Consider the following 17,714-nt stretch of genomic DNA (forward strand, 5'->3'; position numbering starts at 1 on the left):
TGAAGATCAGAATATAGTTTCTGAGCCGCGGGCCTACCTTTTCTGTGGATCTGTTAAGCGGCCAGTCCCTTAACAAGCCCGTCTCGTCCACTCTGCTCTTCTTTTTTTTGTTTTTTTGGCGGTACGCGGGCCTCTCACTGTTGTGGCCTCTCCCGTTGCGGAGCACAGGCTCCGGATGCGCAGGCTCAGCGGCCATGGCTCACGGGCCCAGCCGCTCCGCGGCATGTGGGATCTTCCTGGACCGGGGCACGAACCTGCGTCCCCTGCATCGGCAGGCGGACCCCCAACCACTGCACCACCAGGGAAGCCCCACTCTGCTCTTGACCGGACTTCCCTGCCGCCCCGGCCTCTGGACAGGCCTCCTGGCTCCATACCCAAGCGTCTCTCATTCAGTTCCTCACGTGCCTCTATTTTATCCTCTGTCTTGTTTTCTTAGATGCCCAGTCCCTGGCCCCCTCCCCCTAGAACCGGCCCGCCACCATTTCCACGACGGAAGGCGGCAGGCTCCGTTCCGTCCTCTGAGGCCAAGGCTGAGGGTGAGAAGCAGACCCCAGGCTCCTCCAGCCACCAGGGACGAGCGCAGGGGAGGGACGCCAGACTTCATCCACATAAGGGCTCGTGAGAACCCTGGCAGAGACTCTGTCCACTGGGGCAGGCGGTACACTGTGCTCTTCCCAGAGCTCGGGCAGAAAGAGGGGGTAGATGGGCCTCATCCACTCGATCCGCTCCAGCAGCAAAGAATTCTCCATCAGGGTAGGACAGGGAAGCAGCACACCTGTCCTCAGAAAAGAGCAGGATAACCGTGTCTCTGTGGACGGCCACCGAGTGCTGCGCGGGCAGTGGACACACAAGTTTCTACGAACGTGTAAGAGACACGCTCCTACCATCCGTGGTGAGCTGGGCTCCACCGTGGCCAGGGTGCAGACCGGAGCCCACAGCCCGCTCCTGTGCTTCGCAGCAGGTGTCGACGAGGCTCCCAGGCTAGCTCACTATTCACACATGGCTGGCTGCCACAGACCATCCCGCATCCACGATCCGTCAGCAACGGAATGGACGCTGCCGGCGTCTTTCCAGGAAGATTCTCAGCAGCATCGCCGCTCACTGTTCTAATCCGTCTAAGGCCTTGTCGTCCAACGTGCAAAAACTCCTTAGCAGAGCGTGAAGGCCTCCTCGTTACCAGTCCCTAGCTGTGTGTGTGTTTTAATTTTGTGTTCATTCCTTGAGCAGAGTTATTGGAAAGCAAGTCGTGGAAGGCTGTATTCAATCCGTCTCTGAAACGATGGAGGCGGGCCTGCTCTCTGCTCACACCCAAGTTGTCTTCCTTCTCTCTCCACCTGCTCCCCCTCCTAGATTCCCACTTAGAGCTCAGGTACCAACGAGCAGGGACACGCAGAACCCGGCCAGGGGGCATGAACACAACCGGCAGAATCTACGCCCACGCCCAAGGCCACCGTATCCGCACGCGCGTCGGGATACACATGCACACACGCGTCCTGCGCCCTCCTGGCCTCTGTCAGGACACAGCGACGGACACCCTGCTCCCCCGTCAGCCCCCGCAGCCTCAGCGGGTCTCTCTCCTCCCTCTGGGCCTGGGAGCCTTTCTAGCTTCCCCCGCTTATCTGACTGGCCCCGCTCAGCAAGCATGTCGGCTATTTAACCTGCTTGGTTCCTTGGTCAGAAACGTCCCGATTCAAATGTGCGCAACCCCAGGAAGGGGGCCCGCGGGAGGAGAAGAGAGGGGCTGGGGTCGGTTTCTAAGACCTAAAGCTATTCTGCCAGTTTCCTCCGGGTTTCCCCAACCTTCCCATTCAGCACCTTCCCAGATCTTTGAATCTAGCCTCCTCGAGAGAAACCTTGGGCTCTTTTCCCTGAGAAAGCGCAGTGGTCCTTGGAAGGGGAGGGGGGGAGCCTGCTTTCCGGTGGTGGTGGGGGAAATGGTCCCGTCTGAACAAGCCTGGAGCAGGACTCCTGCCCCGGCCCAGGGAGCCGGAGCTGGGAGGAGGATGTCGGATTTAAAACCAAGAGCCCGACTGAGCAGTTTCCCCCGTCCCGGGACCAGAGGCTCTAGGACGACTATATCAGGCTTTGTTCCACACGTGGCACTGATTTCTGAGAGCAGAGAAGATGGCTACAGGGGCCGCACCGTCAGGACGGGGGAAGCCCCCCGCCTCGCCCAGACCCCAGCCCCAGTCGGGGAGGCCGCTCACTGTTTCGGGGTTTCTCCTCGTCCAAGCCCTCGTCCTCGTTCTCGGGGTCGATGTCCTCCGCCTGCGTGATCCAGTCCAGGTAGCCCTTCAGGTCCTCTTCCAGCTGCTGCTTCTCCCGCAGCTTCTGGAAGTCGCCCCGGGCCTTGGCCTTCTCCCTCTCTTTGGAAAACTCTCTGGCGAGAGGGCGGAGGGACAAGAAGAACAAAGCATTAATTGCTTCGCATGGGAAGCCTCCGGCCGCACCTGCGCTGCACAGACCGCTCCCCCTGCCCCGGGTCTGATCTGCTCTCACGAAAGAGGACGGAGTCACTGGGGCGGGGCGCTGCCTGACTCGGGACACGACTGTGGGGTGGACCAAATCCACTGCCCTTCTTCCTGGGCCATGATGGCAAGCTCTGCCTCTTCGTGACAAACGTTCTCCAATGACCTGGAAAGGCCTTCTGAGCAGTAACCCGGCGGGACCCCCGCCATAGCCCCGGGAGACGAGGGCCTGGGGTCAAGCTGAAGCCCAGCCCCCGCACTGGCTCTGCCAACCCTGGTGCCTCCTCGGTGGCTCAAAATCGGCCACGGGGGGATACGTACACTGCGGACATCGTCAAACGCTACAAACCAGGGCTTCTCCCCACAAAGAGCCAGTCGTTAATGTTTACCAGGACACCACTGATGTCAGGCCCAGGAGACCTCACCTCCTCACCCCCCGTTCTCATTTCTAGGGTTCGTTCTGCCCCGTTCAGCAAGCCTGGAGGGGTTTCTAATCTAGAGAATGTCCTTTCCCAATGGAGGGAGACAGAAGAGGATTCCAGACACAGGAAAATGTCCTGGGGGTGCCCTTCGGGTTAAAAAGGAAATCTAATCAGAATGGAAAAATACGTAAAATCAAGATGATATGAAAGTTAAATGAGGCGTTCAGTCTAAAGCAATGATGAGTAGAAACTAAAATTAAGCCGGGATTTGCTGGAAGAAGAGCTTATCGAAAAATTTTGGAGAGTGTCTGTTTCTTTCCTATTTTCTATGATTCTGTTCTTATTTTCTCTCTGACCTTGAATTCACTTTCTGAGCCAGGAGGGACCTGGCAGCCAAGAGGGGAGTCAGGGAGGCTGGTTCTCACTCTCAAAGCAAGTCTGTGCCTTTTCTTCCGAAACAGATAGGAGCAGCCTGCCTCTGACCTCCGGTCTCTGGGAAATGGGGCTCCTGGTGTGTGTGTGTGTGTGTGTGTGTGTGTGTGTGTGTGTGTGTGTGTGTGTGTGTGTGTGTGTGTGTGTTGGGGGGATTCTTGGTTTCTTCCTAGAGACGTGACTCCTCCTTCCCTCAGCAGTTGAGGCCTAGTTCAGGGCGGGAGGCCGCAGAGTCCACCTGGAAGGGATTCCATGCACTCCATGGGAGGCCCCGTGGAAGGAAGGACACACCGACAAGCCATGGGGCAGGAAGGCTCAACCCCGGAGCCCCTGCGCCCGCCGTCCAGGATCTGCATTCATCGCAGCCGCGGCAGGAGCAGACCTCAGCCACCACCCTTTATGGTGAGGGTTGGGCCGGGAGGGGTCTGGGGGACGTTTTCACCAGGAGCCGTGGCTCCCGAGCTACGAGTTCTCTTTGCTGCTTTGACGACGCTCTGGTTGGGATGGAACGTTCTTCTTCACTTTGATTGACTCCAGTTCGAATCGGACCGAACTTGCTCTTTCTTGGGCTTCCTGGCAGCTGGCGGCACCGTCCCCTCCTTCCCAGGGCAAAGGGGCTGCACTGACAGCTGACAGTGTGGATGGAGGCCTTGCCTCCATGGCGGATGGGCCCGGAGAGAGTCCCCAGCTCTCCGCACCCGCCACTCCTCCCGGGGCTGCGGTTCGCCACCCGGAGAGTCACTTCATGCAGCGGGGCCCCCCTGCAGCCCCCAGACTGCAGCTCCAGGCACCCCCCCCAACTGCCCTTCCGCCCCCACACACTTGAGAGCTCCATGCCTCGTGCAGCGGTTTGGGTGGAAGGGTGACTGAAGAGCTAAGAGGCCGTGCTTCTCCTGGAGCTGGGATCAGGCCAGAGCCGGGAAAGCTGGCCCAGCCATGCGTCACAGCATCTGCTCTGCAGAACCGAGGCCCACGACTTCTAGGAACAGACAGACATCCGGGAGAAGAGGAAATGAGGTTTCCTGGGGTGCGAGGGGCTCCGAGAGGCAGCAGAGCCAGGAACCCGCGGAGTATGGGCACAGCCTGGCCCGGGCCGGGAGGAGGTGAGGGGCTCCCTCTCCAGGCTCCACGCAGCAGGGACGTGCAGGGCGGCAGCGCCCCGCTCTCTTCGTCTCCTCGCTGGATGTCCCACGCGGCCTGGGCCCAGGGGCTGGAGCCGGCTGCCCGGTCAGTCGCGGCGGGTCTGCGCGAAGGCGGGAGCACGTCCTGTGCACGCAACGGCCGACAGGACAAGCGCGGCGGAGAGCCCGGGCCGGGCGCGCACTTGCACAGCTCGCAGGGGGCAGCTGCGCGAAGGGTCCGTCGACGCAGCGGCCGGGCTCCAGGCCCCGCGGTGACCGGTGCGGCTGGTCCTCATCACCCGCGGACTCCGTGTCTGCAGACCCGCCTTCCCGCTAGGACTTCTCGTCACGCCATCCACACCGCGAGCCCTCGCGGTCGCCGCGGATGCGCAGAAAGGCGGGACCTGGGGTCACGTTGCCGGCTGAGGTTGGACGAGCGGCCGCTCGCCTCCTTGGTGGTGCAGCTCATACTGTGAATAAGAGCCTTTTTACAGCCCATTTCCGCATTTTGTGCTTTCCGATGGTGATTTTTCTGATTAAAACGTCCCCCGAGCATGGAGCTGCCGTGCTGTCTGTGACCCTAAGGGCACGAGGACTGGGAGGTGCCTCACGGGGCAAGTCCGTGTGTCTGACAAGCGGAATCCAGGCCTGAGTTATGGGCTGTGGGTTGAGAGCTCGGTGCGAACAGATCAACACGGTGCCTTGAACGAGGCGACTTCACACAGATGCACACACACGACAGCTTGTGTACTGATGGCAGCGCTGTGTCCAGAGCCTCGCAGGAACTCAACCCCACATCCCCTGAGGGCGGAGGCCAGTGTTCCCGAACCCGGGGCTGGTGGGCACTCCGTGGAGCGAGGCTTCCAGGAATCACGCGCGTCTCCCCTGCTCCAGCCACGAGGCAGTGTGCCCGGGCACTTCCGCTTCCTCGGGACCTGGATGTAGCGTCTTAACTGTGGCCCGTGGTCAGGGGTGCTTTCAGGTTGTAAAATGCCCATCCTCAGGCCCTCTGCCCCATCCCCCCGGGGGGGCAAGAGCTGGGCGCCCACCCTCTAAGAGGTCCCGGGCCCCTTGTCACCTGAAGGCACACGTCTTCTGTGTTTGCAACCACTTAAAACCAAACAGTAACCAGAGTTGAGGGCCCAGGGACTTTCACGCAATGGCACCTGCTAGTGCAGCTTCCAGAATCTTGTGGCTGCCGTCACTGTAATTCTCATGGCTAGAGGCTGAGATCTCTGGAGGGGCAGGTCATACAGTCTGGTTCTTATCTGACTAATATCATTCCTGTGACACGTGAGGGTCAAGAGATGATGACCGTGGAAGCGCCTGGAAAAAACCCACGAGGTGCACATTTGCACGGACGCCTCCAGGCTCAGCAGGAATGTGTTTCCAGACGAAGGACGGCCGTCCCTCTGATGACCAAAATCTCCGAATTCCGCCTTTAAAATGGAGGCTTTGCAGAGTGTCGCTCTCCCTGCTTTCCTGGGCAGACGACCCCAAGCACACCTGAGCCCTTCCTCGGTGACAGCAGGGTGCAGTTCATGAGGACAGTTCCCGTGCTGGGCTCTGAAACGATGATAATACCCTTAACTGGCGGACGCAGGGCGTCGGCCCCCAGCTCCAAGTGCTCCAAGACTGCAGTGCTGCTGGGGGAGCTCTGTTCTCCCTCGAGGGCTGTTATGTCTGCAGGGCCGCTGGCCCCCAGCTCAGGACCTGTCCGCAGCCTTCAGGGCTGGGGCTCCCCAGCTTCCTCTGGGACCCCTGGGCTGGTCCCCCTGTCCTTACTGCGGTTCCCGCCCGTCTCCTCCCAGGTCTTGGCTGTCATCTGAGGACACAGGATTAACCAGGCCAATGGGCTTGGGGACGTTGGAGCCTGGGGGACGGGGACAGAGGCCATGGGTCCACATTGCGTGGGTTGAACCTCGGATCCTCCAGGCCGCACCGGTGAGAACTGGGGTAGTTCCCGCACGTAACCTTCACTCTTCTCCTCTGTGCAGGTGACACCCGCGTGGCCCCAGCGCGCGGGGCTGTCGTGGGCGGCAAAGGAGCGCATCCACTGAAGGCGCAGAGCCCGGGGCCTGCCGTCGAGCTGCTGACCACTGACACCACCCTGAGACGGGCCTTCCGTGAGCGCTGAGAAGTTTCCGAATGCTTCTGGAAGGCCGGCCGCCGGGTGAGTAGGCATACGGCTGTGCTCCAGGGTAACGACCGCACTGCAGTCCGGACTTCTCGAGACATGGCGAGCACCACGTGTGCTCAGCCGACGGCAGCCTGGCTCTGGGCCTTCTCACCGCGTGGCCAGCCCTCTGGACAGGCCGGGAAGGGGAGCTGCTCACGCTGGGCAGAGGGCGCCCGGGGCCGGAGGAGCCTTGGGAGATGTTCCCCAGCAACGTGGGGAGGAACGGGGCAGGAGCGGGTGTGAGGAGGGGCCCGGGGACCCCGGGCAAGGGCTGGGCTCACGGGCCCTGACTAGACGGGGTTTCTGGAATCCCGCAGGCTCCACACACCTGCTGTCACTTGAACCAAGACCGGCCCTTCAAGATCACTCTGCCCGCCCCCAGCGCTGCCGCCATCCACCCCCACCTGGACCCGCCGGGGGAGCCGAGGATGACCAGGCAGAGCCTCTGCTCGAGGGGGCCTTCATGGTCGAGGCCTCAGCCTCCACCTCAGACCGCTGGGGGGGCTTCACCGCTCAGACTCGCTCCTTGTCTCTGCAGGGAGAACGGGGAACCACTGTTTTCAAGGTTCAGAGCCCTGGCATGTTACAGGTCCAGCTTGTTCAACGTTCGTTTGTGGGGCAGTGGCAGGAAGATGGTGCTGGGCTGTGTCTCGTGCTGACAGTGACCAGTGAGGGGACCCCGTACAAGCCACACGGCGTCTCAGGCTCCCTCCCCTCGTGTCTGGAAGCAGAGCGTGGAGCAGGTCTAACCTGTGGTGGCCCTGTTCAGTAATCTCAGCTCTGACAGCCTTCGAGTAAGCAGCGATCCCAGTGAGGACAGCACTGCTGTGTGCTGACTCGACGGAAGGCACCTCACTCTACCATCCCGGCGACCGAGGAGTCGGGCTTACGATCTCTGTTTTGTCAGATGGGTGACACTTAAAAGCCTTCTGCCTGGAGCTCCAAATTTCTGCCTTGAGTGGGTGATGAGGTTGACTTTTCAACGCTCTTCCTGACGACTCCTTATAAACAGGGCATTTTCTTGTGTCGGACACAAAATTGGAAACCCTTCCACCCTCCAGGCAGCTGACCGGGGCGTCTGCCGGCCTGCGTGTCACTGTCACCCTGACGGAAGGTGCCAGTCCCTGTGCAGCCGCTCGCGGCAAAGGCCCGGGGTGACGTAGCCCCCGACAGCACCCCCGTGGGGAGGGGCGAGGACAGAGGTGGACTCTGTCCCTCCGCCACTCCCAGGACTGACCCCGACGCTCCTGCGAGGCCTTGGGCTGCGGCAGGCGGGGGTGGGAAAGCTTCCCTGCGGCAGGCAGGGGTGGGAAATCTTCCTCCCTCGCCCGACTCTCCCCAGCATCACGTCTGCAGAGACGGAAGAAAGGCTGTGAAGCAGCTGCCCCTCCCCACGTGGCGAAGGCAGAAAGTGTCCCTGGGAGCCTTCAGGCGATGGCCTTGCATGGCTGGTGAGGGCTCGGGAAGAAGAGAGTGGGCCGAAGAGGCGTCCAGGGGGCCCGAGGTGCAGAGGTGGCCGCCCAGGGCTCCTCGGGCCCCAGCCACGGGCTGCCTCAGCCACGTTTTAACTTCATCCGAGCAAAGGCTGAAATTAGGCGGGCCTTGCACTTGGAGCCAAGCAGACAAAGTTAAAAGAAAGTGGATTCTATCTCCTCTGTGCTCCAGTGATCGATGGCTTCAAACAGCTGAGCGCCCTTCCTTTCAGAGAAGGGATACAGAGATGGACGGCCCAGTCTGTGATGAGCGCCAAAGGGAATGAGCATTTCAGTCTGTTTTGTTTACTTGCATTTTAGCTCAAACTCCTGGTACCCTGGTCCAGTCAACACTGGGTAAAGGGGACCTGCGTCTTCACCGCCAGCCTGCCCTGGACTGTGGCTGGAGAGATAGGGCAGGTACCCATCTGCGAGGCTGCCACGCGGGCCAGAAGCCCACGGCCCACGAATCTTCCTCCAGTTCCTCTGCCCAGCACTTCCCACCCAAGGGGCTCAGCTGCTCTGGGGTTCCTGAAGAAGCATCCTGCCCTCCTGGACAGCCAGGGGTGCACGGGTGGCAGGTGACAGGTGGGCTTGGGTACCTCTCACTGCAGCCCAAACCAGTGGGCTCGGCCTTGTGCCTCTGATCTCTGCCCAGCCAGGCCAAGGACATTCACTTCAAGGCTCCTGGGGTGGCCCCACGTCCCAGGTTCATCAGAGTCAGAAAAAGAATACAGCCAGGAAAAGCAGAAAGAGTAAGTGAAATAAATGGAAAAATCAAGACCTTTTTGTTTGGTCCTGCTTACCCGCTAAGGACACCGAGAACCAAGTTAAGTACAAAAAATGACCCTATGATGATTAGTGTAACAAAATAGATCCAGGGCCAGTCCCTTCCCACGGCATCATTGACCTGGAAGAACGGAATCACAGTTAGTACAGCTCCCAGAGCAGCCGAGCACGGCCCTGCCCACCCCGGGCCCGGCGCCGACCGGGCAGCACCGGGACCGGGGCCTCTAGGTCATCAGAGGCCAAACGGCCCGCCCAGCTGACGGCCAGCATCCTGGCTCAACGGAGACGTTTTCTGTTTCTCCTGGGCCTGGTGACGGATACAGCGGGACCTGGGGCCTTGCTCAGCTGCGCCGTAAAGAGGACACAGAAACGGTCAGCTTACCCGCTCAACACACCAAGAACCAGATTTAGAACGAAAAAGGATCCAAAGATGACCAGACTGACAAAATACACCCAGGGTAACTCGTAGCCCATAGCGTCCTGCATCTGGAAAGACGAAGGATAGTTAGGAAAGAGAGAAGCAGGAGTGAGTCAAAGCAAGTGGGCAGGGAGGCAGGGAGGATGTGAGTAGAGGCTGGCGTGGGAGATCACTGTCACCGGGCACCACCTTGACCCAAACACCCCGTGACCTTGACCTAAGCAAGAAGGGCCTCGGCAGGCTCTGCCTCAGGGGAGTCTCGCCCGGCGCTCTCTGACCCTTTATTTTCTGGAACAGAATTTTCCTCCGATGTTATCTATTCGGTTGTCTAAGAAGCTGGGTCACCTCTAAAGTGGTTCTTCCTACGAGATGGTTTTCGCTCAGTTGGGTTTATGTGGCCCCTGCGCCCGCCACCCTGGCCTCAGCGCTCAGGGACTAGCTGGGGGCTGGAACCTTCGGGCACACGTGGGGAGGTGCCTTCCCAGGGGGTGACCCCTGCGCCTGGAGTTTAGGGTGGACCGTGCTGTCTTATCGGCACCACAGGCCTCGGGCCGGGGAGGATGGCTGTTCAGGCTGGACTCAGGGGACAGCTCCTGTGCCTGCAACTCACGGGACCGTGGATCCCCGTGGGAGGTCGACGCCCCCGAGTTTCCAAATTCCTAAGTGCACAGGCTCCCCGAATGACCTACACCCGTGGTTCTCAAGGTGCTGTCCCTGGCCTCACCGGGGCACCTGGGAACGAGTTTGGAACTGCACACTCTGGGCCCTCCGTCCACACGGGGGGCGCCCGGCGACCACGTTCTCACCAGCCCTGCAGTGAGTCTGATGCGAGCCGGGGTTTGAGGGCCGCTGGTCCACGGCCCCCAGCCTCCGAGGCAACGGCACGACAGAGGCTGATTCCCTGCACGCAGGTCCACGGGGCGGCTCGTGCCCTGAGAAGCACTGATTGGTTTTCGGTGCTGCCCCCGCGCGTCCTTTCCAAACCTGCTCTCGTTTACCCGGGGTTACATTGTCTCATTGGAGGCAGCTCGCCAGCGTGACCACAGGGCAGAGAGCACAGCTCTGTCCCGCCCTCGGGGCCGCTGGTTTGAGCCACGTAAGGAAAAGGTTCCCAACACGCGACTTTCCCAGGTCACAATTCAATCCAGTGTAACGCGAGTCTGTGGACATCCTCGCTGCCACGCGGCCGCTCTGTTTTCCACGCAGCATGTACACTTTCCAAGTGTATAATCTACTCACTACTATGCATCGTTTGTCCTCCGTGCTGGGGTGCAAGTGGCATGAGGACGGGCGTTGGGTGTAGCCTGTGCCCCCAAGTGCCCAGAACAGGGCCTTGTATGAGGCAGGTGCTCAGTGAGGCCAGCCGGCTGGACGGAGGGGCCCCCTCTGTGCCGGCCCCGCTACCCACGGGAGGCCCTTGCTGTAGGGGGACAGGTCAGTGGACGTCAGGTGGCGAATGCGGCTGCAGGGGTGCGTGTGCACAGCCACGGGCCTCCAGGAGAGGCTGCAGAGGCTGGTGAGGCCGGATCAGGCAGCCCGGGGGTGCCACTTGGGGGGAGGAGGGCAGGGGCAGTAAGGCCGCCTGGAGGCCGCGTGGTCCTGCCCCAGGAAGGGATTCCAGGAACTGGCAGGTGTTGGGATGGTGCCGGCAGCGTGAAGCACCCAGCACGATGGCGAGAGGAGGGCAGGGCAAGAGATGAACCCACGCAGGGCCATCCAGAGACGGGCTCGCTCCCAGTGCCAAGGGCCACCCTTGCGAAACTGCCCCAGAGCCGGGCAGACGGGGATGGGGAGGGAGGGCTGGTGCCTCAGCAGCGTCCTTGGGGGAGATCTTCCCCGGCTGCTTCCTTGTGCCCCACAGTTTTTTTTTTTTTTTTTTTTTGTGGTATGCGGGCCTCTCACCGTTGTGGCCTCTCCCGTTGCGGAGCACAGGCTCCGGATGCGCAGGCTCAGCGGCCGTGGCTCACGGGCACAGCCGCTCCGCGGCATGTGGGATCTTCCCGGACCGGGGCACGAACCCATGTCCCCCGCATCAGCAGGCGGACTCTCAACCACTGTGCCACCAGGGAAGCCCCCTCGTGCCCTACATTTTGTGAACATTTAAGCTCATGGGAAGTGCAGTCCCCCAGGCCACACATCTCTGATGACTCAAGGAACCCATGAGCCTCAGAGGCTTCCTAGGCCCCTATTTAGTTGAGTGTCCTTTCCTCTGGGCCACAGGCAAGGGGTGAGGCGTCCAGCAGCACTAGGACCTCCAATGGATGGAGCTACAGACCTCCTGACCCCCAGATACCCACCCCACAGCCAGCCTCATGGAACCTCGTGACCCCTAGATAACCTCAGGACCTGCGGACACCCCATGAAGAGCCAGGGTCGCGTCCAGGGGACGCATGGCCTCCACCTGTCCTTGTCCAACTCTTTGGTCTCCTCCGAGACTGTGGGCTGGTCTCTCCGAGGGTCAACTTTGGGGGCTGCAGGTGCAGGGTGGTGAGTGGAGGACAGACGAGAGGTGAATGAGCTCCTGGGGGTCCTAGGACCCCTGCCCTGCGGCCCATGAGCAGCCAGAGGGGCCTCTGGGCCTGCCGGCCCTGGCTTTTACCTCCCTCCACAACCCCGTTTGCTCTGGGCCCCCTGCCCCAGGCAGCCTGGGCACCAGCGCATGTGCGGGCGGCTCTGAAGTAGGGCAGCGCCAGAGCGGGGAGACGGATGGCTTCACTCAGCCCGAATGGAGCTATTAAGAAGAGAAGCATCAATAAAGGCATATTTTAAAAAAATGACCCAGATTGCTGACTCTGTTATTTAGAGGTGAAAAAGGACAGGTCTTCTCAGAGCACTGAAGCCAGACGTTTCTCAGGCCCCTACGGGGAAGGGGCGCGGAGAGGCACCCCAGGGCCTGCCACCTGCAGCCCCTCGGCCCCCGGGCCAGCACCTCACAGGGTGACCCAGCCTTCGCTGGAACACACGCCTTACTCTCCCCCACATCTAATTCCCAGAGGGGACCACAGCCTCGAGCCTCCAAATCCAACATACATGTTTCCCCGAGAAGAAAATTCAGGAGGAACGATGGCTCCGGCCCCACTGCCTCGGGGTCTCCCTCCATTCCGGCCGGTTCCCGGGGGCTTTCACGTCTGGTGCTTCCCCCTCTAAGGGCTGGGCACTGCGGGTCCCCAAAGGCTGAGCAGTTTGAGGGGCGCGGGAGGCTGTCACCTGCCGTCAAAGGCAGGACGTGCAGCCCATGGAAGTCACGGCGCGTTACGGGGACTGTGCTCAGGGGGCAGGATCTGCTCTGTCCGGAAAGCCAGTGCCCTGGGCGATGGCCCAATGAACCCCTGACCTTTGTCACCTTGCCTGCGCGACATAGGGTCCACCCACAGTCGCAGGGACAGCAACAGGTTGGCGAACAGTCTCGCCCGACACCTCCTGCCCCTGCTCACGGCAGCAGGAAGGCCCGGATCTTGTGGGAGACACCAGCAGGCCCACCACCAAGGAGGCCAACAAGGCAGCTCCCCCCGGACTCGGCCAGGACCCCGCAAGGAGCGGAGGCCCTGTGGACGCCTGTGCCCTGACGCTGTTGTCGCGGGTGGGCCTCCGGCACGTGCTGAGACCACGGGGTGCCGGGCTGATTCCTGGGTCTGTTAGCAGCCCGAAGCACCGTCTCTCCAGCCAAACTGGCACAAAGCTGGCTTCTCCTTCTCTTCTGCCCCCCACCCAGCTGAAGTCCAGCGACACCCCATCTCCTCTGACGAGCTCTCCCTGCTCTCGCCGAGCCCTGCGTGGGACCCACGTGTCTCTGGGTCCCCACCTCTCCAATTACACCCAAACTCCTCGAGCGCGGGCCTGGGGACCTTGTAAGTGCTCACGAAATGTTCAATTGAATTACCGAGGAGTAAGGACTTGCTTAGTGCCAGTGAAATGAATAAAACTAAACCTAGTAAGTAAAGAAATAATAGCTTTGAGAGATGCAAATTCCCCTTCTTCAAATGCTTATAAACCACGGGTTTGTTGTTTAGGTAACAGATGCTCTGTGTAAAGTGCTGTGGGCGCTAAGTGGTAACGCTCTAGCTCAGGCAGATTCAGGGTTCAGGACCAGGGGGTCCTGAGGAGACCTAACACCTGCTCTACCTGATCCCCATTCAAGAGCCCAGGATGCTGTCTTTGGGTTATTGGAGGGGTTTTCATTTCCAATGACTATTAGGTCCCCAGGAGAACTCAGCCCCACCAGCTCTGCTAGCTGGCTGCCTGCAGAGGCTCGTTTCCCGTATCTGTAGTGAGAAGAGGTGCAGGTGGAACAGGAGAAAATAGGCTAACGCACCTGAATCTCTGCTTGGATGCCAAAGACCTTCGTCATAGACGAGGGATACTTCGGCAGCACCGAGACCGGAGATCAGTGGCCGTGGTGTGTATGTGTGAGTGTGTGTGAGCGTGTGTGCCCGCGTGTGTTTACAAGGAATGTCCTCCCACACGGGCGAGTGCGGAGCTGACGACTGACTTGCGCAAGGTTTAAACCTTAGATTTTCACTCCCCAGGTCTCCTGCTGAACCAAACTAAGGCAGGTACGACAGAAGATGCATCTTTTATATGATTTCTCATGAAGTATTCTTCCTAATCTTGTTTTAAGCTGAATTTCTAATTTTTAAAAACAAGCGGAAGAGCTGGTCATGGAGAGACCAACTGGGGCAAACGGGAGGTGTCAGAAAGAGGGGGCCCGGGTGTCAGTGGAGGAGGTGACCCCAGGACGCAGGCCAGAGGGCTGCCCTGTGCCACACGGGATACAGCATCCCAGGGGCCCCAGGTCAGAGGGCATCGTGGGCAGAGGTCAACAGAATCCTCCTGATGGACGGTGGGTGAGGCACTGAGATTCCTAAAGCACTGGGTGCCTGAACCCCCGGTAGGAGCCCCCTTGCCGGCCGCCCTCCCCTCAGGTCAGGGCCACGCTGCTGTCCCCACGAGCAGGGGCCATCCGAGGCAGGTGGGAAGTCAGCGATGAGCAGACCCCAGCGCACGCTGCTGTGACCTGGCTACACGTGGAGAGGGTGCTCAGAGTTCACATGGACCCCAGCTCTTGGGCCGCATCTGAGAACCTACAGATTGTCTCGGTTCAGGAAACCCGAGCCCCAAACACACAAGAAAGCAGCCTGGAGTGACACGCCACCGGCTGGGGCAAAACACACCGAGAGGAGACCTGGAGACGTGGCATCCCCGGGGGACGGTCCGACGGGGCTTCCCTCTCTCACAACTGCTCCCAGAGGCAGCCCACACCTTCCACTCCATCACTTTCCCCACTATTCTTAAGAGGTGTGGGCGTTCTGAGAGTAAGCGGACAGGCTTTGGCTTCAGAAGCCATTTCCCAAGGGACTCCCACCCCCAAGGCCCCGCTCTGGCTTGGCCTCCAAATCCCCGTGTGCCCCCGCCCCGTCACCCGCAGACTCCTGGGACGGGCCATGGGGAAGGCAAGCGCAGGGCTGCCCGGGAGCCCGTCCCAGCGGGCGGTGTGAGCAGCTGAGGGATCGTCCAAGCACTACTGCCCAGGCTTGTCGTGCTGGCCGGCCACGAACCCTTCCAAGTCGGGAGCGCGGGATGGGCTGACGGATTCACACTCAAGGCCACCCCAGGAGGAGCTGGGGGCCTGCCAACCGTCCCCCCACCCCGAGCCAGCTTCAGCGCTTCGGTGCTCCAGTGGGCTGTCAGCTCCCCAGGGATGTCTATCCAGCCGGTGGGTCCAGTCTCTGCGACACCTGGAGCCGTGGCTGCCCGTCCCCACGTCCTGCAGACCTGCCCCCGGGACTCGGGGGGGAACGCGTTCCTCCGAGTGGAGGACCCTGGGCCCACCTTCCACAGAAGCCGTCTCCCTAGCCGGGTTCAAGCCAGTGGCACCAAAGCAGCGCCGTGCGATTGGGAACGTTAGGCTGCAGGGGACTCGAGCTCTAGCTGGACTCTCCCGGGAGCCTTTGCAGGTGCAGGTGCTGGGGCCGGACTCTCTGGTCCCACGGCTGGGGACGGGGGGAGCGTGGGCCCCTCCCTGCGTAGAAAGTTCCGTGTTTTACACGAAAGCACATGGAGGTGTGAGAGTCTAGGGGTTTGGAGGAGAAATCCTGAAGGCGAGGAAGGCGCAGGGGGAGGGAAGAAGGAAGGAGGAGGAGAGGCGAGAGAAGTGGGAGCCGGCAGAACAGTATGCAGGCAGGCGCTGCGGGCTGGGCGGGGCTTTCCTCGAGAACACCCGCCAGGACGCTCCGTTTCAGTGTCGGGTGTGTGTGTGTGTGTGTGTGTGTGTGTGTGTGTGTGTGTGTAGGTGCGCATGCGTGAACACGTGTGTGCCCACACATACACACACGCGCACACGGCTCGGCCATTTAGGGAAGGTCAGGGCGAGGCTGTCCCCTGGGCCTGGGACTGCCCGCCACCTCAGACACTCCCTGCTCCCGGCCCAAGCTCGTCACCCACCCACCACCCGCAGGGGGAAAAGCACAACACAGCTGCTGAAAATTGCTGGTTGCCACGCGTGCTCCTTCGCAGCCCCCATGCTGGCTGTCACCGTGACAGCGCCTCCTTGGGTCACATCTGGCTGGTGGGGGGAGAGGGAGGGAGGGATGAAGGAGGATCCCAAAAATACACCAGGGACAGCAGCAAAGTAAATTATACCTATTCCCCTAGCCCCACACCCACCCACCCACTGCCACCCTGCCCTCAACTGGATGCTATGGGAGGCGTTTCCATAGCAACTTGAGGCGCGGGTTTGAAGCTCATGTGATGAGACTCCAAAGCCCAGTTCCACACAGTCATGTGTTCTATGCTGTCCGTTTGCAGAAGGATGTCTCTGTCCTTGGCTGGCCAGAGGGACTCACCCAAGATAGAAGGACCCGTTAGGGCCGCTTTTGAATTCGATCTGCTTTACTGAACGAAATTAAATTTGCCCAGGTAGAGTAAGCTCAATGCCCCTTTTCTCACAGATTATTCAAAACCAAGTTCTCATTGAGGATGAGCCTGGGAGATGGGCTCCAGTGTTCCACCTCAGTTTGAGGGAGGAGTGATTAGACACTTTGCCTTTTTGCAAAGTGTCACAGTGTGGCCGCTCTCTGGGGCTCTAGCGGCACTGCGTTGTTCAGTTTAGGGCTAGTCAGCTTGCCTACACTGAGCTGGATGTTACTGTGTCTGAGTCCCGAGGACTGGGCACCCCCGGCAAGCAAGGAATGCTCAATACTGTCTGCGGGGCACAAGGCACGAGGGCGAGTTTCAGCTGGTCCTGCACGGAGACGTACACATTTCACGGCAGCGCTGGGTCTCAGCCTGCCGACCCTACCCCAGAAACTGGGAGAAGAGGGCTTTTGAATTGTTGAAAAACAATTTAGAAGCTTCAATGCCCAGAACGCGCAAAGCATCTCCGAGCCGTTCCAGGACTCCCCCGGTCCGGGAGGAGGTCCATACCTCTCCTGGCACTGTTCTTCCCAGTCTGGCAGCTCGGCTTGCTGGGAAGACATCCACAACCCCCTCCCTCCCAAGCAGCCTCTGAGACCGTTTCCAGGACAGCCAAATCCATCCGACTGCTTGCAAAGCTCTGGGTGCGATGGTATTTTCAAGCCTGGCAACAAGCGTTTTCCACCCAAATGCTGGAGCACAGCACCGGGCTCTAGCAAGTCAGTTCTCACGTGGAAGCAGGAGATACTACAAAGGATTACATTTTCTGGAGTTTTTACAAACACTGGACTTGACTGCCAGAATGGAGAAGGACCAAGTATGACGTGTGTGCTTACGGGGCAGAGGCTGCGTGAACACCTGGCAAAGCAGTGCTGGCTGCTGGATGATAAAAGGAGCATCTTTAAGGTGAAAGGAGACTTGCTGCTGAGTGGCTGGCCCTCGAGAAGTGGCATTTCTGAATAAGCATCGCATAACCAGCGGAGCGCTTTGTCAGCAGTGAAAAGGATGGCAATGCATTTGTCTGATGGACTATTCTGATATAACGAGGTAAGATTAACATGGGAAATAGAAACATGATAGCATGCCACGATGCCACACGATTCAATAAAAGTGGTTTCTTAGAAGACCAGGCCTGGGTTTTCTCTTTAGCCCTAGAAATTGAACTCTGTGCCCTTCGGCTCTCTCTGGGGGGCAGAGGCAGGACACGGATGGGAACAGGAGCCCTACAAGGGAGCAGGAGCTGAGGACCCTGTGGTCGGGACCGGCCGTGTCCCCACGGGGCTGCGAGCCAGCGTTTCTCACTATGGAGGACAAAGGAAAGGTGACACTTGTCTTGGGCTGGTGGGCAGAGAGAGACTCCTTAGGGTGAGAGTCTCAGGCTTTGTTTCTCAGGCAAGACCTAGAAGAAATCGAAGGCCCTCATCGGCCGTCCCACCCCGGTGTGCGTGTGACCACATCACGGGAAGACGGAGAAGGTGGACGTCAAGGAGAAGCCGGCAGT

The 17,714-nt window shown here is 60.2% G+C and overlaps 1 protein-coding gene across 21 annotated transcripts in view; it reads right to left on the minus strand.

The window, feature by feature from the left end:
- The window catches only part of CACNA1C (calcium voltage-gated channel subunit alpha1 C), a 469,600-nt gene that overhangs the window by 133,288 nt on the left and 318,598 nt on the right, over nucleotides 1–17,714 (minus strand). For 18 of the 21 annotated variants that reach the window (XM_067755986.1, XM_067755977.1, XM_067755985.1 and 15 more), the window contains exons 8-9: nucleotides 8,901–9,004; nucleotides 2,208–2,380 (exon numbers count right to left, since the gene is read on the minus strand). In XM_067755986.1, the coding sequence (XP_067612087.1) occupies nucleotides 2,208–2,380; nucleotides 8,901–9,004 (277 nt within the window). Of the gene's footprint in view, nucleotides 1–2,207; nucleotides 2,381–8,900; nucleotides 9,005–9,265; nucleotides 9,370–17,714 lie in introns of all 21 variants that reach the window. The other 3 variants (XM_067755984.1, XM_067755975.1, XM_067755994.1) reach the window with 1 other exon arrangement.

The sequence above is a fragment of the Pseudorca crassidens genome, chromosome 11 (genome assembly GCF_039906515.1).
Source record: "Pseudorca crassidens isolate mPseCra1 chromosome 11, mPseCra1.hap1, whole genome shotgun sequence".
NCBI lineage: Eukaryota > Metazoa > Chordata > Mammalia > Artiodactyla > Delphinidae > Pseudorca > Pseudorca crassidens.